Below are 27555 nucleotides of genomic sequence, written 5' to 3'. Positions count from 1 at the left end.
CAACATCTAAATACCAGAATTTTGTACTCCTGAGACCTTGAAGGGTGATTTTTGAGTATTTTGTTTTAGAATGCAACTATACTTGTAGTTAAAATACTAAACTTGTGTTTTGAGATACTGAATAGTTTCATGAAAAGAACATAAGCACATCACTGAGTCCAATAGTTACTCCTATCAAATTGATATCTATTCTAAGACAGGATGGTGACATCTCTTCCAGATACTACTCTACTTTCCAGAGAAATTGAAAAAAAAGAAAGAGAATTTTATTTAAAAGCATCAATAAAAAGGGAGCTGGTGCTAAGCACTGGGAACATGGAGGGTTTCAGCAAAGCTAGAATCAGCCAAAACTGTCGATTCAGCATTTTTCTGCTGAAAGAAGCAAAAAAGAAGAAACCATTGCATTCATATCACAACCCTCAGAGCACCCTCTCTTATATTAAAGAGCCAAAAAAACTTCAGAGGTTTAAATAGCAATTTAATACAAATTTGCTCAAGTAAGAGCATCCAAACCAACGTCTTCAAATCACAAGAGTATTCGGTCAGGAAGCTTTGGTTTCTAAATGCAGGCAAGAGTGCAGATACAAGCAATTTGAGATTTCAATAGACTTAAAGATCATCTCAGATTTTTGTGTGGGAATGGGATCTCTCTTTAAACTGTAATTTCATTCTTTGGGAACAACGATAGGGAGAAAGATTATCATCATTCATCTATTCTACTGGAACTGAAAAACAATGCAGGAAGTAACACAACTCTTACTCTGTCTGATAAGATCGCATCCATTTTTTAAGCTTTGGTATAGTATCTATTTCTTCCTAAAGAAACTAATTGTAGACAAATTAACTAGTATGTGACTTAAACTGCCATTTTGCAAACACTAACACATTACACTTAGATTAAAATAAAAAGCCAAGCTGTACTTCTGTAGCTAGACCAGACTCTAAGCACAGAAGGGTGTCAATTAAAGAAACAGTTGAAGTCGGATGGATGCTATGAACTGTACATTCAAAGACACCAACTGCAAAACTTCTGCTCCTGGTAAACTCTGTCATGCAGTTCTGAAGCACACATAAGGCAGCCTACTGAAGGCAAACAGGGAACAACTCCTTTTCTAAGCATTGTAATGTGCATGGTAGCACAAACAACATAACTCAGCTCAAACTCTCAGAGGCTTGGCATAAAGCTGCTCACAGTTTCAATCCAGTACAGTTTCAAATACAGTTTTCAGAGGCAAATACTGCCTCTGTTTTAAAGATAAGCTTAATTTCTCATATTTAAAAGAATTAGATACATTAACTAAAACAATCTGATCTACATTTCATATACTTGAAACCATCTCACCTAGACAGATCTGTAGTACTGAAAGCATGAGTAGTACTGATATCTAACTGCACAACAAAGTACCTTCGGAAGGTTTTGGCAACACATGTATCACCACAGGCTACTGTTTTACTCTGCCACTGGTTAAAATTTCATACTTTTATTAGCGGCACACTTCTAGAAGGAGGACAATGAACGTAATCATAAATAAGTGCAATTCCATAGCAGGAATGACCTGAAATGGACCTCACTGTACTTCCAGTGGCCTGATGTCAACTATTATTAAACTACAGGTTTTACACAGTCGTCCACTAGACGTCTAGAGTTAAGCCAGAAGTTTTGGCTCTTATACAAGCAGTGATGAAAAACATATGAGTGGTAACAAGTCGTCTTAATATCATTCTTCAGTACTAAGATGGGCTAATCTGAAGCAGCAGTTTACTCGGGTGTCACCCAGGGTGCCAGGAGGATCAAGAAGTTTGCAAGGGGAATATTTCTTTATACCTACTTTGCACTTCACAGCTCTCAGTCTAACTTCCTTTCCCTCTCTTTTTTATAAATGAAATAACTGGACAAAAAGATCTCAGGTGGATTATCAGAGTGCTTCTGGAAGAACTATCAGACTTACAAGGTATGTCCAGTTTGAATACCTATTATATTTGCATAGCAATAAGGAATTGAGCAACAGACTACTAGCCATTATATGCAAATTAACACCATTTAATTTAGAATAAGTGCCACTTCTTTATGGAACATATGAAAATCTACTTTGCAGCTGAAATAATTCTGTGATTACTACATCTGAGCTGCAAAGAAAAGATACAGAACTATTTAACTATTAAAGACTATTTAACTGTTAAGGACTTCTAACTTTTAACAACTGCTATTAAGCATTTTTCTCCAGTTATTACGATGTTGGAAACTCTATCCCATGTTTATAACAATTGTAATGTTTACAAGTTACTGTTAACTATCTGAATTCAGGTATTTGAGGAAGGCTGTTGTTTTTTAAGTGAAAAATCAGAAAAGTGAATGCATTGACATATTAAAGTGATTTTCCAATAACTTAAAAACACTCCTAGATAACGTTCAATAACATGAGAGAAGCAGCATTTTCTATGAGAAGTAAATACTCACCAAATACGACTTACATTATAATCAAGCTGTTCATTATTGTAAGACAGTTTCAAGACTCAAGAAAATCACTTTTGCAGTAATCTCACTGGCAAAATTTTGCCTCCTGTCTTTCTAAAGCAAATTACTCAGCAGGGAGTAGACAAAGAGTTAAACTGAAACTCATTTATTTGTGGAATGGGACAATGACTAATAGAACCAGAACTATTTTTAAATAGAGCTTTCAAAACAGCGACGGTCTTGCCTTTCTTTGGACAAAGTCTGTGTGCAGTGCACTGATGTGTGTTATTAATGAACACCGGGATTTTTCCCTGACTCTGTCAGGACCACCAGCGTGCCACTTCAACATTTCCTTTTCAGAAGCAGTGCCATAGGAAATGTGCCTTCCTACACTAACAGAAGGGTTTTGTAAACATACTTCTTAGAGTTTCATAATATTAAAACCTTACCTATTAACCACTTCAGGGCTGTAAGGGATAAGGCAGCAGAGGCAACATGTTGCAGTAGTACCAAGGAGCCCAGTCATCTCACACTAACAGCCTTATTTCTATCCCCACAAAAAACTTTTCCTCCCATTACTCATGTTCACAATTCTCATGTCACAGAATTGTTGTATGCTTATGTGGGGATTTCCCAGGCAGTCTGTAAATGCTTTTAATCCCATCCCATACTATGACATCACCTGCATTTAATTTGGTATAAATAAACATTATGCTAAATTAACCATAGAAACGGTTTATAGCTTCCATGTGCTAAACGATACAAGTTTTCTGCTGGTTTAGTGAGTTCAGTCAGCACAGTGAGCAGCCTGAGTGAAAGAACTGGTAAGAGAGAACAGTATTTGCCTGAAAGCAGAACAAACTTGAAGTGGCAGCAATATGCCATTAGGAAAGCTGCGTTCATGAACTGTTTTCTGTAAAAAATTAAATGTTTCATAATTTTATTAGAGTAAAATAAGTTTTAAGATTTAAAGAAAAATCATTACAGATGTGAATTTCAGGCTTTAGCTTTATCCATTCTCTTAATCTTTAAGCATGCAGAAAGTTTGTACAAGTGCTTTGCAATGTGCTACAGTCAGAGCATTCCTGCACAGACCTATCAACAGCTACTTACTGAGGAACTCAAAAGCACAGCCAAGGGAAAAAAGAACAACACAAAAAACCACATAAAACCTCCATAAAATCCCTTGCAGTTCTTCAGCCAGTACTACCCTGCAGTCAAACTTGGTTGCTGCTGCTAGCTACTAAGTCAGAAAGCAATAAGGACCTCCTAATGACAAAATGGGAAGATCACATCAGACAAAGGCCTTTCCTCTTACCATGTCACAGGCTTTGTTCTGCAAAGGGACTTGTCTTCAAGAGGTGAAACTCACAGAACTAATATATTTTGCCAGTGGCACAATACAACATTACTTTTGTAGAAGTATTTGTGAACAACAGCTATTTTTCAAGAGCTGAAGAGGGACGTTACTCCAGTCACAATCCTCAGTCTTTTCATAGTTTGAAGTCATGGATTTTTGGTATCTGAACAGAAAAATGCAGTATGTTTGCTATAGGTACAAGCACGGAAATTGATTTTTAAGTAGTCTCACAGGTTAGCTTTATAATGCCAGATCCAGAGCAGCATGTCACAACAGGAATGAATGATTAATGTTTGAGTTCAACGAATTTATATATGCAGTGCTCATCAGAATTAGAAGTTAACAATGACTTGGAAAGTAGGTGTCCCAAGATATAATAAACACTCTGAAGCCTGGCATCCTACACACACAGACTGCACTGAGCACAGCACAGAGGTCAGTCACTCAGTACCTGAGCAGCCAGAGGGAGACCAGATTAACCTCCTGTCTTAGAGAACCCAGCCATTAAGGCACTCAGCCAAGAATAAGATCAACTTCAGTAGCCTGAAAGACTTGAATCCCATTATCATCATTTTTTATGACAACAGTATGGAACTTTTGACTGTTTTGCTGCAGCAGAAGACTAATAGGACCAGGGAGTCCTAAAATCACCAATTAAAGAACAGCAGCTAATATCTCCTCACAGAATATTGGACCTTTTGATCACATGTTCCATTGACCAATCGGAACTCCTGGGATCCAAAGAAATCACTTCCCTCACTTCTGGTACTTGCTGTGCTTATAGGGTTTCTTACGTGCTCCAGAGAAACTTCAGGCCTATATCTTACATATGGAAACAAGTTCACATTGAAGAACAAAACTTAAAAATACTTTTTGTAACCTCAAAGTAACAACATATCGCTGTAGTATGTTGTACCATATGCAGTCAAGTTCTGAAATCATACTGACAACCAAATTTCCATGTACCATTTGTAAGTAGGGTAAAGAAATTATGGAAAAGGAGAATATGACACTCAAATTCCAGCCTACGTCATTAGGATTTGCAGTGGAAAGACAGAATTTAGACTGCATTGCTTTCAGCTTTGGTATATTTTTGCAGAAGTATTGAGAAGCCGATTGCTTATTGTAGATGACCTTCTTCCCTGTAGCACTGGTTGTTCTGGTTGTAATACTTCAGTTTCTTGCATGTGGAATGTATATGAATTCTATAATTATTGTATTTTCTCTGAAAGTCGCAAAACATTCTGTGGCAAAACCTCTGTTTCACAGGTCAATTTGGTCATTAAAATCATTTTTAGAATAAAAATAGAGCATGCAGAAAACATTCAAAGGCTTTGAACTATGGATTGCCATCATTAGTAACAATATTATGTAGCTAAGGACTGGGCAATTCAGACTCCTGATTTTCTCAGTCAGGTACAGCTAAAAGAAAGCTGGTAAAAAGACATCACAAGAGAAGCAGAAAGAAACTGAATGAGCAGCTGGAATGGCAAAATATTTTTCCATATTTTCCTAAAGATAAAATCTGCTTTAAAATTCTCAGTAGCCTGTGCATTCTACCCAAGAACATCAGACAAAAAGTAATTATAGGTATCTGACATGGAGTTTTCTGCTTTGGAGATGCCTTAAATGACCCAACATCTTCATATTTTTGTGCTTCAGAGAGTATTTAAAATATTGAGCCTTTATATAGTAGTGTGCAAAACAGACCATTTTTTTCTGGACAACTAATTGTAGCAGTAAGTGAAGACAACACTACAACACATTCATTTGCTGTTTCACGTTCACTGATTCTTGGAATCTGGGATTTTTCTTTTTTCTATTAGAGATCATCCATCCTGATTAAGACAACATGAAAGAATATACACTCCTCCTCTTCTTGGCACTTTGCTCTGCTAAACCTCTCATTAGTCCTTCATATTTTACACTAAAGAATATGATGCTCCAAGATATGGAAGAAGATGATGAAGATGATGATGACGACAATTCTTTGTTTCCAACCACTGAACCAATTATTCCTCTAATCCCTTTTGATCTATTCCCAACGTGTCCCTTTGGATGCCAGTGCTATGTGAGAGTTGTCCATTGCTCTGATCTGGGTAAGAATTAACTTGTGTTCCTGCTCTTCTCCTTTGCTAAAGGAGAATCTTTGGCTAAAGATCTACTCCATTCAAAGCTAAAAAGGAAAAGCTCAAACACCAAGAAATGACAGCAAAAGGAAAAGCAGCCATAAATAACCCACAGCTAAGTTATAATGCAAATGTATAAGTAGGATACAAATCATTCTTTTAGCTTAACTTCAACTACAACTGCATGTCTCTGCTAATAAGATTTTAAACACAGGCCAATCTGTCACTGCTAATGTTACAGATACGTACTCATCCCTAATGATCAAAATTCTTAAGTATGAATTCACTGTAAATTGCTCCAACTGGAATTAGTGCTCATTGAAATTTTCAGATGATTTGGGTAATCAAAGATCAGGATTCCAAACTTAATCCAAGACTCTTCCCATCTTAGAAACACTGAGTCCAACTTCTGTGTTGTTATTTTGTTTGTCTGCTTGCTTTTAAATCTACCATTATTAAGAATACTAATAAGCAAGTTGCTATCCATTGCTGGTCTCTTCTGCTGAATCAGGACCTTGGATGGTATGAACTGAAGCAGTTTCGTAATGCAACTGGACTGGGGAATTTATGTAAGAGATAACTAAGTACTGGAAGCTGAAACACTGTATCTTGGTGGGTTGCGCCAAGAACACATTGCTCAGCCCTGACATTAATGCATGGCAATGTGAGCAACTGGGCTGCTCCAGCAGATACTGAGGGCAGATGCAGAACAGATAGAAGCGGAGCAGGTATCTTGCCAAGCCAAAGGAACAACTTTGTTCCTAAATACAAAACAGCCATCGCTTGTCTGAGAACAAACCGCTCTGGGAGCATGTAATGAGCGCCCCGTGTCAGCTTTTCATCAACATGAGAATAAATTATTCTGCGCATTTTTGACATCCATCCTTACATAATCAGTTCCAAACATTAGCAAAGTGTTCTCCTCTATCTTGTGCTTTATGGCTGATTTTTCTTTCCCATTTAGCAGTTTATTTCCTTGGACATGCATAAAGGCATGTAATGTTTCTATTTCTCTCACACCCTGAAATAGGTTTGACATCAATACCTCGCAACATCCCACCAGATACTCGCATGATTGACCTTCAGAACAACAAAATAAGAGAGGTCAAGGAAAATGATCTCCGAGGACTCGCATTCCTTTATGTAAGTTTATTATTTTCCAGTTTTGAAATCTCATTTAACAATCTCAAAAATCTTTATATTTTTAAAATATAAATGGTATCTCTATTCTCCAACAGCATCCAGAAAAAAGCAGCCTAATGTCTGCACAGTTGGCTGCTCAGGCATAGTAAGAAGCAAATCTCTTTGAGCTATTAGCAATACATTAAAAATCCAGAACATGTACTATGTATGTATCTAACTGATCCTCAGGACTCACTCAATTCTAAGCACATACAAGAACACTTCGTACATTTGAAAGGCTGCTTAGCTGTAAAGCAGTGGGAAGAACTCTCTTTCTCATGGGAGAACGCAATCTGTGTTTCTGAGAGTAACTCCAAAAGCACACAACGTACAACCAGTACACACAGCACTAAAACTGAGGTTACATACCCAATTTTCCAGGAAAGACTTAAAAATGAGTAGCAGGAGCAACTGATAAATCAGGAAAGTTACTGTAGGCAATAGGGAGAATAAAATAGGCTCAAAGACACAAAGATGGGTTAAATCTGTTCTGGAGTACAACCTCCACAAGATGTCGCTCTACATCCAGCACCAAGGAACACTGACAATGACAAAATTTTCATTGTAAAAATGAAAAATCCATCCCACAAAACACACCATGAAGATCTATTCCACACGAGAAAGACATGAGGTACATATTAAAACAATACCAAATTAATCATTTTTAGACATTTGTGTTGAGCAAGAACAGAAAACGTGCTGGGTAAATGTGCATTTATCCATGAGCTTTCTAGTTATTAGGAAACCAAAAGCGAGAATCATATCTGATTCACTGTTTGGAACAATGAGTTTCCAATCTCCCTTAAGAGTATGGTGCTTCAATACAGAATGGTCATACACTTATAAATGGGGCTTATAAAAGCTCTAACAGAAACAAAACTTCCAGTGACAGAGAAAAGTTCTGGAATACATCAGGAATCACCACATTATATATTAGAGTTAACACTTAATTATGTAATAACTAAAAACTCTGAGTTGCTTTGATTTTTTTCTACTGCTAATTTGTGATTACGTGGCAAGACCAAAAGCAATTTTCAGCTAAAGCCAAGTTTATTTTGTACTAAATATCTGAGCATTAGTCTCCTTAGCAAAGCACAGATGGCAACATAGATTAGGAAGGAAGCATTTCCTGTTTATTTCCTTCGGCTATTCCCATTTTTGCTGGAAAAAAGATTAATTCTGTTTTGCTCGAGGTTTTATTTTTTCCACAACACCAAAGAGAAGACAAATTCCCAACAGCACAAAGACATGAAAAAAAGAAAACCAAACAAAAAGAAAAGCCAAACAACTCCCTCCTTCCAAGAAAAAAATCCAAACACAAACCACTCCTGTAGAAATAGAAGCACAGAGATGTGATCTGACATGCAAAATAATTATCAGATGACTTGCCGCTCACTGGCTGTATTATGTCATTACAAGTTCTGGTACAACTTTGGTATTTTAGGAAACTAAAACATTTCATTATTAAAATAAACATCAGATTTAAGACTTAATAATCATAACATACTGCTATAAATTTTTGTTGCTCTTCCCATGTGTTGCAGGCACTTGCTTTGAACAACAATAAGATAACCAAGATCCATCCAAAAGCCTTTCAGTCAACCAAGAAGTTGCGACGACTGTATTTATCTCATAACCAACTAACTGAGATCCCAGCAAACTTACCAAAAACTTTAGCAGAGCTCAGAATTCATGCTAATAAGGTTAAGAAAATCCCTAAGGATGCATTTAAAGGAATGAAGTCTTTACACGTTCTGGGTAAGTCTGAGCAGAAAGATAAAGCCTTCATAAAGAAATTACAATATTGTATACAACTTTCATTCAAACATTTCCTCAGTGTGGAAATTCATCTTAAAGAAATATTCATGATCATTTATTTAAATGGATTGGCATCATTTAAATTCTATGTGAGGTTACAAAGGTAACGTTCCTGGTAATCCTGCAAGCCAAGTTAGACAGTCTTTATTCACTGAAAAGTTTGCACTACCAGCCATGGGAGCAGGTAATCAAAGTTAAAAACTAGTAGATTTTTAAAGCATTAGCATTCATTAATAAAATGAAATCAGCTAGTTATACAGTCTAGTCCAGCATACATAACATCCCTATGCCGTAAGTGTTTTCTCTTCCCCCCTTGGACAGAAATGAGCGCAAATCCTCTCAACAATGATGGAATAGAGCCAGGTGCTTTTGAAGGAGTAAATATCTACCACATAAGAATTGCAGAAGCTAAATTAACTTCAATTCCTAAAGGTATGCTTTGTTTTACATTACCTATTTTGCCTTTACCAGCATAATTTTAAATACAGTGTCCTCACATTGATATAATTATTAAAAATTCCATACATTGAGATACACACCTCCTATCTTTCTCGCTTCTCTTGTACTTGGTGTACAGAAATACCCACCGGTACATCCCCAAAGCAGCCACATGCAGGCACACACAGAGCAAACCCTTGCTCCAGCAGACAGTCCCTTCCTGCTACTGCCATTTGTCAAGGGAAGCAATGAGAAACAATGAAATTGCAGCAGCCACTTCAGGGCTTTCATCAGTTCTTAAGATAAGGTATTTCCAGGATCAGAAACTACCCGAGTGCTTACAGCAGCACTATCCCAGCACACAAGACATTTTTCTAGTATCATCATTATACCATCTCTTGTCACTTATCAGATCAAAAAATATATGTAGAATGATTCAGATTTTCTCTTTGTTATGGAGAAATATCCTATAAGAAAATACAGCATGAGTTCCAATTCATGGGCTAGGGTAAACATGGATTTGTCACTAGGGCATTCTTCACGTGTGGAAACTAAGTTTGTCTGTAGACAGGCAGCTCTAAACTGAGGCTATTTCATTTCATATGAGAAATCACTCCAAGTACCAGCATGGAAAAGAAGACAACTGATAATCCATTTTACTCAGAGCATTCCAAAAGCTTTCCTCACAGACCATTTGCTAAGAGCTACAACATCACTATTTTAAACCAAACAACGCTGACAAGTTTTGCTATTTGCATCTAACTCTCCTTTGTTTGACACAATCTCATCCAAGACTCTTCACCCAACCCCACACAAAGGAAACAACTTATTACAAACATAATAACTACTCCAACAAATACTTGTTAAATCATTTGCTTGATTTTTCTCATGCTGAGCATTTGTTTTTCCATCAGATTTACCCTCCAGTCTACTAGAGCTTCACTTAGATGACAACAAGATCACAGCAGTTGAACTTGAAGACTTCAACCGTTATAAAGATCTTCAAAGGTAAAATTCCCAAGCAGAAAGTTTTCATCTGAGAAGAGGTCAGATCTGATAGGGCCTCCCCTCTTCTTTTTCCTATGCATACTCCTGCAAATTTCAGTCTTTAAAAAAAGCATTACCTTGAATGCTGTTGTAAATCTCTAACTTCAATTAAATGTTCCTTGTATTGTTTCTAGACTTGGCCTTGGGAACAATAAAATCAAAGATGTGGAAAATGGAAGTTTTGCCAACATACCAAGCATACGTGAAATCCATCTTGAAAAAAATAAGCTCAAGAAAGTTCCTCCTGGATTACCTGATCTGAAATACCTGCAGGTCATATACTAAGCTTAACAAAAGTCTTTGGGAGTTACGATTTGTTTGATACAAGGCTGTATAGATGAGGACATAATTAAAAAGATAATTGTCATAGAGATAATTTGACATGACTCAAAGAACAGGAAGAATAAGCAGTAAAAAAAACCAAAGAAACCACTACATACAGAAAAGATATTTGACAAGTTTTTTTAGTTTCCATGCATGCACTGACGACAGAACATGAGTTATTCAGTAAAACCTTTTACCCATGAGCATCACTTTTCTACTTCTCATTTCATTTCAAGTAAAAGGAATATTTTTTTATTCATGTTTGTGCATATAAATATAGATATCTAACATTTGTTTGTAATTTAAATGTAGTTATAACAGAAAATAATTCTTTAGTCAATGTACAATATTTTCTTCAATTCAGGAGTTGTTTTTTTTCCTGCTGTAGGTGGTCTTCCTACATTCGAATCACATTGCAAAACTGGGAGTGAACGATTTCTGCCCAACAGGAAGAAGAAAGAAGAAAGCGTTATATAGCGGCATAAGCCTCTTCAATAACCCTGTGAAGTACTGGGAGGTGCAGCCTTCAACCTTCCGTTGCATTTTAGCCAGAAACAGCGTGCAGCTTGGAAACTTCCTCAAGTGATACCAAAGTTGGCTGTTTCAAAAAGCAACCCGTCCAAACCATTTCTACACTACTTGAAATTGCCTGAAAACACCTATTGTACAACATTTAACCAGTTTATGAAGCTATTACTATTTCAGAGAATTAATTAGAAATTCAACAGGCTCTGCTGCCTTAATTGACAATGTTCAAGCCACATTTGAATAATTGAAGTAGCAATATTTATATCTCATGGAAGGACTCTTGGAATTGAAACTGGAAACTGCGCTTGGTGTTTCCTGTAATAGATGCTGGATTCTTTAAAATCACATATTTTGCCATATTCTTTCTTCAAAATAAATTCTAAAACTAAAGTAGGAGTTACTTATTCCACAGTAAGAACCTTTCCTATACAAAATAGTATTGTTAAAAAAGACAAAAAACTTACCAGACATTGACAAATTCTTGTGCTGTTTCTGATAACCAGTAAACAGGCAAATATGCAAGACGGTCATACAGCATTGTCATTGTGAGGTCTTTCATCTCCAAACTAGAATATATTTTAGTCTGGGAGATAAAAATTGGTTTCCATATCAAGAATTAGCACATAGGAGCACTTACAATTTTGTGGTATTTATTCTCGCAACTTGAATGAGGAAATGCCCATTGTTTTCTATCAATATAATTTGATGCACTCAATGATAGAAGGATGACTTATCATATGCTTTAAGCTTGATAGGAACGTTTACTAAACTCCTTAGGCCAGCACAATCATCTTCTCTTATCTATAATAGTTGTAATCATGTTTTTCATTTAATTTTTTTCCTTTATATTCTGACAGCACACGGGTTAAGAATCCCTCATTAATTTTACTAAGTATCCTTAAACTGCAGAACGCAAGCAGACAGCTGGAACTCAACTACCCTGACTTCTTACACAGGTCAGCACATAGAATTCTCAGTCCCGACAGTACTGTATAAAATGGATATTTTATATATCTATTTACTGTATATTTGCTATAGGGATTCAAAATAAATTAAATAACTTTAAATAATATTTGTCTTTTTATATTTTATTACTATACATCACAGCAAAACGTTCAGAGATTACATCCAAGCATCTTTCTTAGCTTCATTTTCTTTTTATCTAATATTCTGCTAGTATCACTATGCTGTTTCAGAACATCATCTTCAAATCAATGTCCACCAAAGGGAGCTATGATGGCAAAAGCCTGTAGGATCAAGCAGCCTAATTACTAAAATCTTTTACACTTTCTCCACCCAGTACACTTGAAATCTGTGAGGAACACAAATCCGTACTGGAGGAGGAGGGAGACCAGGCCAGGGGAAGCTCTTCTTGAACAGACAGATTTTGTTTTACAGAATTTCTGTTTGCCCTTTCAAGCAGAACAACAAACAAACACCCAAAATATAACTAAGCCCAATGCCTCCAGATCTCCAAGCAAGAGATTCCTGGCTTTGAAGAGGTTTCTATTATTATTATTCCATCTAGGCTTTCCAAATTCTAATGCATTTCCCTCTTCTGAAAGCCCATCAGGCCCTTGGAAGACTGTTAACATATTTCACCAGAGGGTGGCAGCCTACTGTTATTAAATGATGGAAAAGTAGTTCTAAAGATAAAATAATGAAGATCAATACTGCATGAAAACAAAGTAGCAAACTTCACAGATAACAATTAAGCTGAATAATCTATTTGAGTACCGAAGTACTGTTTGAGTACATTTGAAGACTGAATTCTGTGCCCCGCTCTATCAGTAACATGTCCAATAATGAAACGTATTCATCTCCACATATATCCCTCCTGCCTCTTTCCCCAGTATCAGCCTACATTAAACCACAGCGATACAAAGAACAAAACAGAAATTAAAAATTAACAGAAAAGAACATGAAATTTAATAAGACACCAACATTTCACAAAATACAAGTTATCATCAAATCACAATTCTAATTTGCACCGTTAGCTATAGAAGCACATGCCATGTAAAGCACAACTTCCATGTAACAAAACATGACCTCTTTGACATTCAGGTTTGAAAGCTAAACAAAAATGCAAGCAAAATCCACTAGTTTTGAAGCTCCAAATGACAGTTCAGCAGCAAACCCCAGGGGTCAGCACTGAGTCCAATCCACTCAATATTCTAACCAGTGATCAGGATGATGGGGCAGAGCGTATCCTTAGCAAATTCACTGAAGACACAAAACTGGGAGGAGTGGCTGATAGACCTAAGGGCTGTGCTGCCATCCAGAGGGATGAGAAAGGAGGAATGGGCTGACAAAAACATCCTGAAGAAGAAATCTCTCCCTCAAGAGGGAGAATTGCAAAGCTCTGCACTGAGGGAGAAATAACAGGGGGCACAAATAAATGCTGGGCCAGCTAGAAAGTAACTTTGCAGAAAAGGTCCCTGGTGGAAAACAAGCTGAATATGAGCCAGCAATGTGCTCTTACAGCAAAACATGCTATCAGAATCCTTGGCATCACTGGCAGGACAAGGACAATTTCTTTATTCCCAGTGTTGCTGCCTCTGACTACATGAACAAGGAAGCTACAGAAGCCTGGGTTCCTATGAACCTGAGTCTTACAACCCACAGGTTCTTCCAGCTTGTTTCCACCTCACTCCAATACCTCAGCATGTTCTCATACAGCTCCGTTCCACAGCTGCCACCTGTTTGGCTGCCAAATGACAGAGCTAAAAGTATGCCAGGGCTTAGTCAACACGTCTGCTTCATCTTGCCATCTGGCTGCTTACTCCAAGAATTTACAGCTGTCTTTTTCTCTGCTGAAGGACCTATTTGGAGCACTTTCTGCTACCCAGCTCTTTTTTCACAAGTTTTAGAAACTACGTACAATGTTTGCCTTTATCCTATGTTAGATTTGGTTATAACCAGTGATGAGATCAGAAGTTACTGGTTAACAGACAAAGCCAAGATATAAATCTTACTTTCCATTGGAGGTCAAGAAGTGAAAGTTTGGCTATTGTAATTACACTGAATGCTCTCAAAGTTTCATATTGGCAAGCAAAGCAAATGGTAGAAATTCCTGAACCAGCATTTACCAAAAGCAAGACAGATGCCCAAGACCTGAGCATATATGCAAGCTTTAACCACTCATACGCTTTAACCACTCATATGTCTTCACTACAAGCATTGACATCACAGCTATATCCAGGTCATGTTTATGGAATCCAATACAAATTGACTATTAAAAAATCTCAAAACATTTAACAATTTCCAAAAGCAATTATGTGTGTTCTGAGAAGCAGTTTTAGCTGTCTTTCTGCAGTTAGCAGCATTAAGCCATATACCACACCTGTTCAAATGCAGATGGCCATTTACTAACACAATTCTTTACAAATTTAAGTTAAACCTGGGTAGCGAAATCATTCAAAGCCTAAGATTCTAGATAATATTTTGATTATTTCCTACTAAAAATGCTACAGATAGTTGGACTGGCTCAGTGGAATCAGTTGAAGCAACTTCAATTTTCATTAAAAGATTGCCTTGTAAAGCTGAACAAATCCAATAAATTTCAACTGAACAAGTCTCAGTTATGTCAATTTGTTCTCCATTCCTCAGAGTTTACAGATATTTTCCTACATTGCTCTGATTAGAAAAAAAAACAAGCACTACTTCACTCATCTTCTTAAATGACAAATTAGTAAGAAGTAGAAAATTAGTAACATAAGTATTCATTTTCAATGAAGTTCATGGAAAAGATGAAAACTCAAATGGAAATATTAAGAATGTCCCCAGTCATCAGTGCTTGCTACTTTGCAGCCTCAAGAGAAAACTTCTGGTTAAACTACTGCACTGCTGATCTAGTAAACCGAACAGCCACCACAGAAGGCAGAAGAAACATTAACGTTTTCCATTCTATTTTAATTTAATGCAAATATAATGATAAAGTCAGAATCTGAAGCCTGTGTTTTGGAGGGGCTTTTTTTTCCTCCTTGTGTATGTTGAGAACTGAAGATTGTCTCATTTTTTTCCCTTCGTTCTGGGAAGGCTGGAGCTTTGAGAACAAAGCTGCTAATAGGAAACATGCGGAAAAGCCCTGGAGTAAATGAAAATCTGACTCAAGCTCCAGATGCCACGTATCACATACCAGTGTCCAAAATTATCTGGTGAGATACACATAAGAATTACTGTGTATACTCAGTGGATCACCTGAAATAGAAGACAACGTGAGGCACAAACAGAAAGGCTTTTTGCTATTAAAGTGATTTCCAAAAGAAATTAATACTTTGAAACAAGAAGTGAGGATGTTTCTGACAGCTTCCCTTAGCCATCAGAGAGTTAGCTCAACAGAATACGCTGCCAGCAGACAGACTTCTTGCAGTTCTTCACATAAAATATGAACAGATCTACTTAGCAACACAACACTGGATTTAACCATTACACCACAGTGACTGAAGAGGGAATAGCATACAAGCAGGTTTTTCTGCCCACACACTTTTTCTGTCTTAAAATCATACTAAGGAAAAAATTTGAAGATTGCAATACTCCTGGAAGAACAGCATCATGGATACAGTTTTGATGAGAATCCCACACGTTTGCACACAGTAAATTCTTGCTATAACATCCCTGTGCGTGAGCTGTACAGCTAACAAGCCAGGACACTATAGGCTAGCTGCACATATATACAGATCAGTTATGCAGCTTGTGCAATACATCTCATTAGCCAGGTTCATTATGCATTTATTACTCAGCACCTTCACAAAGTATGGTGTCAATGGTGAAATAAGCAAATTACAGTTAAATTTGGAGTATCAGTTAAATCATTACATTCCCTCATTATTTTCTGAAGACAGCAGGAAAAGAAATCTCTAATGGAGTGAAAATTCTCTGAGGTTCAGAGAGAACAAGTGACCAGCACAAGCAGGAACTTGCCTCTCAACTACTCAGCCTGTGTTATTTTCAACTTCCAAGTGCTTTTTAGATACAAAGACCAAAGCAAAACATTTTTCCTTCCAGATGCACTCTTCACAGAATATCTTAACCCCCCTCTTTCCTCCTTCTGAAAAAGGAAAGTGGCCTGCCATTATGAAATATACTGTTCTGTCTTCATTTATATCCTGCTTAGGGCCACCAAGAACATTCAGACACTGCACTTGCCACCTTCTTACAGCTCTGTTCAAACTTCATCTACTTTCTATTCAACAGAATGAAACAAGAAACACCTGGGTCAGAAACAGGACTATCTTTTCAGCATGAAGAACTGAAGAAATAATTTATGTATTAAGTTGGCTGAGAGATGCTCGGATTCAAGAAGCAGTATAATAATCAACTATTCTGCAAGAATAATGTAAGCAATGTCTACTCCTCCACCAGAAATGCTGCCATGCAGTGTTATTACTTGCTCAAAAAAAATAAGTTTCATAGCCAGAAATCAGTACTTCCACAAAATCTTTTTTATTTTCCAATTACATAAATTTCATTTATATTTGACATTAATACACACAATCTCCATTTAGATGTTAACTTCCTGTGAATTGTGCTTTCGAACATTCTTATTACCTCAAATACTAAATCTGATTTTGTGAAGAACTATTTTCTGCTTATAAGACAACATAGATTAGGAAAGATAACGATCAGAAATACAGTATTGTTAAATACATGCCAGTACAGTGTAACACACTGCCCTCAAACTCACTAAATGCATAATACTATCCTTTAAGAAAAGCCAGCAGAATCTTCTCATAATACCAAAAATTCTGAGATGAATGAATGCTTACAGAAGCTACATTGCATGCAGACATCTACCTCTACTGGTAAAGTTAATAGTATTATGTTTCACTTGGCAAACTATGTTTCTGCATCGAGGCCTGTAGGACTGGCACACTGAACTGAAGGCAAAATCTACTGTGATGCCATGCAGAAAGAAACATGCTTCCAACCTCCACCAACCACTATCACAGCCAGAGTCCACAAAGTATTTTCTTAAACGCAGTAAGAGATTCCTTATTCATCATAAAACCATCAAGGTTAACTACAAGCATTTACGTATATTTTAGAGCAATAAACTTTTCAGAATATAAAAGAGGAAGCTAGTAGAAGGTCAATAGGCCACTCTCTCTTTTCCTTGAAACCACTGTCAAGGTAAAATCTGCAGGAAATAATGCAATTAATAGTATAGTTACTGTGCATTTTGCTTCTACTGAAAAATAATTCTTGATGATTATGTATTTCTAGAACAATCAGTGTTCCTATTCAAAGCTCAATAAGGTGCATTCAGAATGAATTTCAAGTCAAAATCACAACATTTCTGAAAAGTAGAAACCAAGCCTGATTCTGAAAGTCTTCGGCATTCTGCATTCTTCTTACTGCTTCTACCCAAAGGAAGGAAGAAAAAAAACACCTCACTATTCCTTATTAAAACCTTATATGATTATTTTAAATAAAGCCATTAAAACACTAAATATTAAAAGAAAGTTTCTTACCACACTACCTAAAAATCATCTAGATGTTTTCCACATGCACATTCCTCCGGAGCAGACATACATAAAGAAATATTTCATTACTCCTGTTACCAGGAATGCTTTGCTGTAGCAGTAGCTATGTATTATAGATGTGCATTGCTGCTTCTTGTGCTTTGTGCTGAGAACAGAAAGGGTAACAAGTCTCACGTTAACTGTTCCCTCCCAAAGGCAGAGTGCATAGGAACCTGAGAAGATGAGAATATGCGATTATGGAAAATACATCTGTTAGAAGTGCAATTACTTCACAAAGTAACTTTTCTCCCTTTCCAAAGAGTACCCTTCCACTTACACATTCTAAAGGGGGTCAAGTCCATTATCCAGTTCACCCACTTGCAGTTCTAAACAATTATAGACAACTCATGTCCCCGTGATTGCTTTCACAGCACGCAGATTTATAAGCTTCAATAACAAGCCCTGTACTTGGCAAAGATGTGATGGGAGCTTTGGACTGCTGTCTTACAGAGATATAGAATATTAAGATTTATAAATGCAGCTACTTCATAGGCTCAATTTTTGATGTAGTTCAATCTAATCTCTCAATCAGAGCACTGGCTTCATGCCATTGACAAGCTAAAACTCAGCTCAAATTTATTAAGAGAAAAAGTATTATGAATATTTATATTTTGGCTCTAAATATTTTCATGTAGTATATCTGTTCCTGAAAAGCAATAGGGAAACACAACAGGTGCTGGAAGTACAACAGTAACAAGAACACTTGGTTTCCATGGAAGATCTGTATCTAATGCCTAAATCACCTCAGCCTCCCTAATGAAATGGTGGCTACCATGAATATTTCTTTATCTGTTCCAAACAAATAAGTTGTTTTTTTCAAGCAGCTGACTGTGAGAATGTGTGAGCTATATTTAAAGTCTCACCAGAAGTAGCCAGAAGTCCTTTCAAGAATCTCAGAACAGCTAATGATAGGAAGTCTTCTGTTTCTTCTACCGCAGAGTGATGGGTAAAGCAACTATGAGGCACAGCCCCAGCTCCGCCAAGAGGAGGCCATCTCTCACAAGTTATTCAGGTAAAGTAGTATAACAGTCCAGGTTGATTACTTGCCATAAATAAAATGACAAATGTATTTTCATGTCTGGTCAAATATAGCTGTATAGAAAAGTATCTTCCTTAAAACAGAGCATTAACTGGTTGGAAGGAGAGAGATCATATTTTTCCTTATAAGTGAAGATGCCAGGGACACGCACAGATGAATGACAACATGTAATAATACTCAGTGTTTCTATGGAAGTTTCCAAGTCACAGTTTCTGGCTGCAGAGAAAATGTATTGCAGAAACATAACTCATCACTTGTCACATTCTCATGCTCCTTCTTGCAGTTTTTCTGTCAGTCACTATTGAAATAAGGATACAGGTCTAGGTACATTAAGTTTTATCCAATGCAAGATTCGGTTCTGTCATGGAATACTCATACACCAGCATTACAAGTTCTTGTGCTACACAAGTAGGTTTATTCAACAGTCAATGTAAAAAAATGACCTTGTCTTTAACAAACTCAAAATAACAGAGTAAAGGGGTCTAGTGAACCTTAGGAATTACTCTGAGTTCTACTTTTTCTATATCAAACTGTTCTTACTTGCTCAACACATCCTTCATTGTAGCTCCTAGAAAGCAGAACAATGTGTGTAAAACAGACTGCAGTAGATTGAATATCAGTTCTGAGAGATTGTTTATATAATTCAATGACCCCTTTTTCTGTAATCTTTATAAATGCATATTTGCACAGGGACATGCTCAGAGGATGAGTTTCCACCGAACATCATGAAGTCTTTAAGAGCTGTTATTACCTGGTACTCTGGGTAGGCTCTGGCTGGGCTCAAGGCCCTGTAAGATGGAGCAAGCATCTGATTTTCTCATTAGCTGAGAGCTTTATGCTTCAGTATTTACATTTTCTAGCTAGCTCTGGCAGAGGATAGATAGGCTTTTTCTACCCACTGTTGACAGTCTGCTACTATTGCTGATAGCAAGCACAAACAAGAAGTGCCTTTGCAGATCACATACAACAGTCACACAGGCTGCTAGTGGTCTACTGACAGCATTTGTGGATAACAAGTTAAGACCTAGGAATTAAGATGCTAAGAGTTTTATATCTGTATTTTCTTTCTGTGCCTACAATCTAACTTTGAAGTGCAGCCCAACGTGGATAATTCATGTCTGAGGTTGTTTCTTTCTTCAGAAACCCACAGGCTTTACAGGGAACCAAATTACAGCATTCAAATTTCCTCATTATATTTAATCATGTATCCTCTTTTCTTCTGTACAGACTTTGAAAGCAACAAATGAACATCATCAATTCTTATCTAGACAGACTGCCTTCAAATTGCCAAGATCTTGGACTTTTGAGCATTAGGCTTTTCTTTATAAGTCTGACAGCGGGACCAGATCTTGGCTGAAGAAATTTCTGGTTCCAGCAAGTTCATGATTCCAGAGAGTTCTCAGTGACACTAAGCTGCATAAGTTTGTGCTACTGGACTTCCTCTGAGCTTCTGAGAACAATGTGCAGATCTTTCTGTCCTTCTCTAGACTTCATATCACTAAATATTAGAACAGTCTTCTTTCTCATGCCTTCAGTCCAGAACTAAAGCTGAAAACACTAACAACTTGCATTAATTGAACGAGGTAATAATCACAGTAAAACTTCAGACATGTTATTAAAAAACATTCATGCAAGAGAAATTACTTAAAAGATTTCCTGTATCTTTGAATTAAGATGTCTTATGAGTATGATGTTAAGTTTAATCCTCTCATAATCCTCCTTGTAAGGAAATTCCAACCACAATTCAAACCAAAGCCAGAAGACGATCCAACCACACAGATTTGACCAAGATGACAAAGTGGACTTGTTTACATTTGAGACAGCTCATGCAACAAAAAAAGAGCTTTAATAGGTACCATGGCTGGCCCTGCATCATCTTCTGCAACTATATATGCTGTCAAGGAAGAGCTTTGCTACAGCTCTCAGATGGACAGGCTCTTTTATTCTGTCATCGTGGATTTTTAAGTGCATAATGAGATTTCAGGTCTTCTAATAACTACCGAGGATTGAGGACACAACCATAAGCTGAAAACTATAGAAAAGTATCAGGTATGAAATTTAAATTTGGTCAAATTTTATTTTTAGAGAAAATAGTTTCAATTCTTGCAAATGTTTTACTTTGAACTGTTTATATAACAGATCTTCCAAAGCTGTGCTCTATATTCTTTGACTTCCCCTTTAAGAAGCAAATCAGTATAAAACCAACTAATTCTGTAGCAGTCAGGAACACTTCACTGGCTGGTGTTCTAAGTTTCTTTTTCTGGTTCATTATTAGGAATGTATTCTAATTTCTTTTAAAACAAAAATCAGTGACTTATTATTTGGTATTACTTAGGTTCAATTATACCATGGTCACTATTTAACTTCTTACTATATAGTTCATAAAGCACTGTTTAGGTTTAATTTTACTCTTTCGACCTCTCCTTTGCAATTCAGTATTCTATATATAAATAGATGTTTGCTGTAATTTTAATTCCACGTTGCCTGCTCTTACAACATTACTGTTGCTCACGATTTCTGATGCTTTTGTTTATATCCCAAATGTTAAAAACATGCACGATTTTGGTTTCTTAAAAATGTTCCAGTCCACAATGCTACAGAAAAGAGCTTGGAAAGGTCAAATAGATCATCAACCTCAGGGAGCTCAAAGCCAAAATAAAATTTACTACTGCATTTTTTTCTTTTCTTGACAAAGAATTTTCCTTGTCAATAGCTTTGGAAGTAAATTCTTTTAGAAATCCAAAAGTATAACAAAATGCTTCCCTACAGTTTTCTGATGAATCATACAACTAATACAGAACAGCATCTCTACTTTAACAACAAACTTGCTCTCTTTCTCCCTTTTTGCATATATTTCTTAAGCACTATAAAAACTGGCAGAATAAGACTTACTTATCCCCTTCTTATTTATCCCCTTGTAAAGCTAGGAAAAATATACCCGCTCATTCCACAAAGCTGGTTTATATCTCATGTCATACTTGTCCCGTTTCATATCAAAGCTCACGTTCTTTGTACCCAAGCTACCACAAACATGCTGTAAACTTAACATGAATTTTAAAACACTGCATATTAAGACCACCATATAGCCTGAGTGTTCCGCAGGAAACATACAGGAAACAGAGATAGGGAAGTGAAAAAAACAACAGCGAACATTTGAAGATATTCATTGGGACCCTTCCTATAGCACATGTTTTCCCTCAGTTTTTACAAGGGTCGGTTTTTGGCTGGTTGGCGGTGGTTGTTTCTTTTTTTGTTTTACTGTTTCTTAACCTCCTCCTCCCTCTAGAGAACAAACCCTTTGGATAACGGAATGAGTGTAACAGAAACCACTAACTGAACTCATGACCTCTGAAATATTTTTGAAGCCTTACGCTTGCAAGTTTTGTGGTTTTTTAAGTGAACTGATAACACACTGAAAAAGTACTTCACTTTTTTTTTGAAGTGATTTTAACAAAAAAAAAAGAATCTCCTTGCAAACTTGTGACACTGCGTCAACAACAGCTGATGATGTGGCACAACACTTTTTTTTTTGCTGGCAAATCAGAAGAGGGACTAAAGCTATTATTTTGCTTTGCCTTCCCACAAGGCTCCTCACCACAAACTATGGTTTAGAGACATCTTTTGTCCCTCCAGCTGTGTTATGCTATTGCTCAGATGATTTCACCAGCACACCAAGCTGCTCCCCTCTACAACTTGAGCTTTCCAGACTTCCAAGGAGTAACTTTATTGGTAAACAAGAATAAAAAGAACCAGTTGTGTTATCTTTGCAGTGAGGAGTAACTCACGCATCTTATGTAAGTACCTGATTTCAGCTGGTACACTGCTTACAATACTGTTAGTAAGCTCTTAGTTTTTGGGTTGTCTCTGTTTTGTCTTTTGTAACAGATGCAGAGAACCACACTTGCTTGATTTTTATTTTCTTCCAAATTTCTAAGTACGCAGTGCTCATATTGTGTGCATCTGACATGCTCCCCTCATTACCAAGCGTTAGCTGACACTGTTCTTTGTTTTAAAGATAGTAGGTTCTTAGAAATACTTCATGAAGCAGCACTAGTATCTCAATGCTTTGAGACATGAACTGCTTATTTACAACAGTTTTATACTGTTTCTTCTTAAAACTGAGAGATTTCTATGTGATTTAACTTATGACTACCTGATAAACTTTCTTTCTCATCAACAGGGTAGAGGTACAAATTTAAGTATGGGGATCCTGATTCAGCTATCAGTCATTTCCCTTCTCTGGACCACTACAGTATTTTGCCAATATGAAGACTACGATTTTGGGGACGAATATGATGAGCTAGACCATCAACATCCATATTATTTTAACTCTAATCCAAGTGCACAAGCTGAAGTTCCTCACTTTCCTTTTCCAGTTGAGTGTGCCAGAGAATGCTTTTGTCCACCAGAATTTCCACTGTCAATGTATTGTGACCATCGTAAACTAAAAACAATACCAAACATCCCTGCTCACGTTCAACAACTCTATCTGCAAAACAACGATATTGAAGCTGTACCTGCAGGACCATTCACTAACGTTACCTTTTTAAGAGAAATTAATCTGAGCTACAACAAAATTAAATTTCATCTGATTGATCACGGTGTTTTTGCCAAATTGTCAAACTTAGTGCAGCTTCATTTACAGCATAACGAATTAGATAAATTTCCATTCCCTCTTCCCAGCTCTCTGGAGAGACTCCTCCTTGGTTTCAATAAGATTTCTCAGTTACCTGGAATTGCATTGGATGGATTACCAAACATAACCATGCTTGACCTTTGCAATAATTTTCTTGATGATTCAGCACTCAAAGGAAATCACTTTTCGGTCATGAACAACTTAATGCAGCTGAACCTGTGCAACAACAAACTACAGACTATGCCTCCTAACCTGCCGTCGTCACTTATGTATCTCTCTCTTGAAAACAACTCAATTTCTTATATTCCAGAAAACTATTTCAGCAAACTCCCCAAAATCATCGCCTTAAGAATGTCTCACAATAACCTGCAGAACATTCCACGCAACACCTTTATTAATCTACCAAACCTTATGGAACTTAACCTTGGACATAACAAGTTGAAACAAGTATTCTACATTCCAAGAAGTCTGCAGCATTTGTATATTGAAGACAATGACATTGAAAGTATGTTGATACCTTTTAACTCTTGAAAAGCAGAAAAATGTAGAAGTGGAATTTGGAGTTGGTTGTAAGGAGCGAAGAATGGGATGAGCCTACTTGACCATCTAGAGTTGATCACTTGGCCTGAATCAATAACTATCAGAAACAGTTATTTTGTCACTGATTATGAAGATCTGTCACCTAACAGCTGACAGGTTGTGTAGCATCCAAGCTTAGAATCCAGGAGTCATCCAGATTTGCATGTTGTTCAGGAAGCATATATGATCTTTGCAGGCATATGAGACTGAGCTATTAATGTTCTGAACCAACCAGTTAACATGGCATTGACCCATGTTCATACACAACGTATCTCTCAAGAATAAGGGTTACATAGCTTTTAACTTACAGCACAGGAAAGGTACCATTCCATCTTCAAGATGGAATGTAAACATATCCATGGTTAGCTGAGAAGAAGCAAAGGTAAACTAGAAAGGATTTTATTTTTCTACTTTCCCATAGTTTCCAAGTGGATGTTTTGTAAATATTCTGCAACTTTTTCCCATGTAACAGCTAAAATCACTTGGAAACTTTCTTCTGATGAAACAATCGATAAAAATCACATGAAGAACTGAAAAATATTACATTCATATAAGCAAGTAATTAAGACTGTAGTTGCAGCCACATGTGTATATACACATTTTACCTCACAATCTTATATTTTGCAAATTATACAGCTGTTATAATTGTCATTTATGAAACTGATTTAAAACAGAAGAAAGGCAATTTGATTCATCACAAAAAAATATACTCAATTTTAAATACCAAAATTCATTTTGATTATGAAATACTTAAATATAGCTTCATTTTCTGTATTATAATTAATATTTTTCTCTCTTGCAGTGATAAATGTTACTTTGATGTGTCCCTCTATTGATCCAATGAACATCAACCAGTTAACCTACATACGGGTGGACCAAAATAAGCTAACAGCTCCAATCAGCACATATGCCTTCTTTTGCTTCCCTCACATTAGAACCATTTATTATGGTGAACAAAACAGTAATGCCAGCAAGTCAACACAAATCAGAACACCGGTGTTACGACGACTTTTATCACCAGAAGAGTATGATGAAATAGAGGATGATCACGAAACACACGATCAAGAAACTGAGGAAGAGCATGAAGCAGAAAACAATTATTTTTATCCTCACTTTTGGTGAAATAATCATTGTTAATGAGTATATATAGACATTTTTCCTTGCCTGTGGAGTATTCATGCCCATATTAGTACAGTTAAATATTTTGGGATTATTCAGTTATAATCTATAAAGTGGAGATAGAATTTTAGTATACATAAACATGTACTATATCATAGGCAACTCAACTGTCCTTTCCTCTGCACCCACACTTTGATTTTTTCCTTTCACGTGTGTGGAGACCATGAAGATATGGTACACGTTCATAAACATTTAGATTCAGATTAGCAGAATCTTTCTTCCTTGGTTTAAAAAAAAAATAAAAAAATCAATTAACATTTATCAACCTCAAGGACCCTCTGGCTTCACATAGGAACATATAAATATATTCAATATAGTTTTAAAACTCTTTAAAATTTTAATGGACATTATATATGCAAATATAAATATTAGCATCTGTAACTTTTATAGTTTTATTAACATAAACATAGTATATTAACTGTTGATCTTAATCTCTTTCAGTTTTTAAGTAAAGAGCACACAATCAAAATTAAGACACTTTTTTGAGGACTTTCAGCCTTAAAAAGAACACTATTCAATTATAGTAGGTGTATTATATACATACACATATATAAGATCAGAAACTGCTTTGCTTTATTTTTCAAAGTTGCATTAAAGACAAAGTTTTAGCAATTAGTTGCTTTTTTTTCTTGAAGTTTTAAAGATAAACCAATAAATATAGCTCTAAAGTCTTAACTATTCACGTATCATGAGTGAGCTCAATGTAAAACTCCTCCAAACTGTCTACATCAAATTCTGAGGCAATTAGTAGTACAGCCCATCAGGTACATCCCTAAGTATACACATCTTCTGGTTTGTCGCATCCAAAAAGAACCAAGTTCAAGTACTTTTAAGAGATCTGTGATACAAATCAAAATACATCGACTTGGCCTTATCAGAAGATTCACTTGAAAAAATGTACTCCTGATCCTAATTAAAATACCAGCAGAAACATGACCAGAAAACATAGTAACTGATGAACATAGAATTTCAGCTTTGGACTAACTGTTCAGAAAGAACTGTGCTTTCCAAGTCTTATCCTCGTAAACAAAGATGGAACTTTCTTGAAATCTAAGCTAAGTACTACTCACAGTCCACAGTAATTAGCAAGGCTTTATTAGAGTGCAGCAGATACCTACTGAAGATTTTGGTACCTATGTAAACCTATAGAGAAAATCTCATGAATGTCTGGAAAAACATTCAGTTACAACTTAGCTTTTGATTACAAAACCAAAGCTCTCAGAGCTACACGTCTGACAAACATTTTTTTTCCTACTGTCTATACTGTAAAATACAGTTATAATCAAAAAAAGCACAATAAAGTAACAATAGTTCCAACCCAACTGTCCACATTTCTTCCCTTAGTCTCGGAACACCAGGAACTTACTTTTTCGTTCTCAATTGTTGGGTTTTATTACTTATAAAGATTACTTTAAGATATTTACTTCAGTATTCTGATAATAAATTAGATGCATTAGGACAGAAACTCCTTTACAGACAACAGATGGTTTACATTTTGAGCTTTCTGACTTCCTATAAAGTATTCAATTTCCACTCCTATAGTATGAACCAATTTCCTTCTTTGTTTCCTGACTTGATCACTGCAAGCAATGAACATAGGAATTTCCTATATGAAATAAAAGCCATTTCTTAAATGAAAAAATTAGGTACTAAAAAAAAAATTAAATTAAGGATTTCATAATCATTTTCCAATACTATTGCAGTTGTATAAACTTTTCAGAATTAACCAATCAATGCATATAAGACCTGAAGTCATAAAACTCAACAGATCTACACATTTATCATATGGTGCTTTAAATTTTGTCCCAAATTTACATTACCAACAATTTTGGCTCTTTAAAAGCTCATAAACGTAACAACAACAGAAAAAACCAATGATCCTTCCTCCATTAGAATGCACAAGAGCACAAAACAGACAAATATGATGATACACTTAAAGCTCAGTAACTGATACAAGGAGTCTGCTTCTTTTCCAGAAGTGCAAAGAATAAATGCCTTCAGCTTTAAAAAATTCTGATTATAAATCAGAAACATATGGAAGGATGCTCATACAATCACTAGGTCATTTTCCAGCTGTCTGTTTTGCAGCTGGTTGCTCCAACCATGACCTTAACTTATTCTAAATTATTGAGCCTTGGAAACAGTTGTAACTTTTCATAAAAACAGTGAAGGTATTTATGCATAAATTCTACTTTATCTCCAGTTCTTCGGTGAGTCTGAATCTCAACTCCTCTAAGCCTTCTTTTTAGATGAGATGGCTGTTTTATCTTAGATTTAATACCATTTCCAAAACCTTCCCCATCCCCCAAGGATGCTG

General features: G+C 36.3%; 3 protein-coding genes across 5 annotated transcripts in view; 2 read left to right on the top strand and 1 right to left on the bottom strand.

Moving 5' to 3' along the window:
* CENPP (centromere protein P) overlaps positions 1 to 27555 on the bottom strand; it is a 100054-nt gene that overhangs the window by 49985 nt on the left and 22514 nt on the right. The window lies entirely within an intron of this gene.
* On the top strand, positions 1721 to 12351 carry ASPN (asporin). Its single transcript, XM_015874672.3, has 8 exons — positions 1721 to 1952; positions 5642 to 5914; positions 6975 to 7087; positions 8671 to 8884; positions 9266 to 9376; positions 10297 to 10390; positions 10564 to 10702; positions 11142 to 12351. Exons 2-8 carry the CDS (start codon positions 5668 to 5670, stop codon positions 11337 to 11339), a joined length of 1116 nt encoding a protein of 371 aa, XP_015730158.2. The 5' UTR covers positions 1721 to 1952; positions 5642 to 5667; the 3' UTR covers positions 11340 to 12351.
* Positions 22366 to 26555, top strand: OMD (osteomodulin). The gene is made up of 3 exons (XM_015874671.3): positions 22366 to 22638; positions 23025 to 23985; positions 24862 to 26555. The coding sequence occupies exons 2-3, from the start codon at positions 23046 to 23048 to the stop codon at positions 25179 to 25181; spliced, it is 1260 nt and encodes a 419-aa protein (XP_015730157.2). The 5' UTR covers positions 22366 to 22638; positions 23025 to 23045; the 3' UTR covers positions 25182 to 26555.

The sequence above is a fragment of the Coturnix japonica genome, chromosome 15, assembly GCF_054131305.1.
Source record: "Coturnix japonica strain WE chromosome 15, WE-NBRP24, whole genome shotgun sequence".
Classification (NCBI taxonomy): Eukaryota; Metazoa; Chordata; class Aves; order Galliformes; family Phasianidae; genus Coturnix; species Coturnix japonica.
The sequence above is the reverse complement of the archived record's forward strand: the minus strand, read 5'-3'. Positions and strand labels throughout refer to the sequence as shown.

Excerpts from the sequence above, each read along its gene's own strand:
- ASPN (XM_015874672.3), top strand. The coding sequence starts at position 5,668 with ATGAAAGAATATACACTCCTCCTCTTCTTGGCACTTTGCTCTGCTAAA. Across the intron at positions 5,915-6,974 it reads TGTCCATTGCTCTGATCTGG|GTTTGACATCAATACCTCGC; the intron begins GTAAGAATTAAC and ends ACCCTGAAATAG. Across the intron at positions 8,885-9,265 it reads GAAGTCTTTACACGTTCTGG|AAATGAGCGCAAATCCTCTC; the intron begins GTAAGTCTGAGC and ends CCCCTTGGACAG.
- OMD (XM_015874671.3), top strand. The coding sequence starts at position 23,046 with ATGGGGATCCTGATTCAGCTATCAGTCATTTCCCTTCTCTGGACCACT. Across the intron at positions 23,986-24,861 it reads TGAAGACAATGACATTGAAA|TGATAAATGTTACTTTGATG; the intron begins GTATGTTGATAC and ends TCTCTCTTGCAG.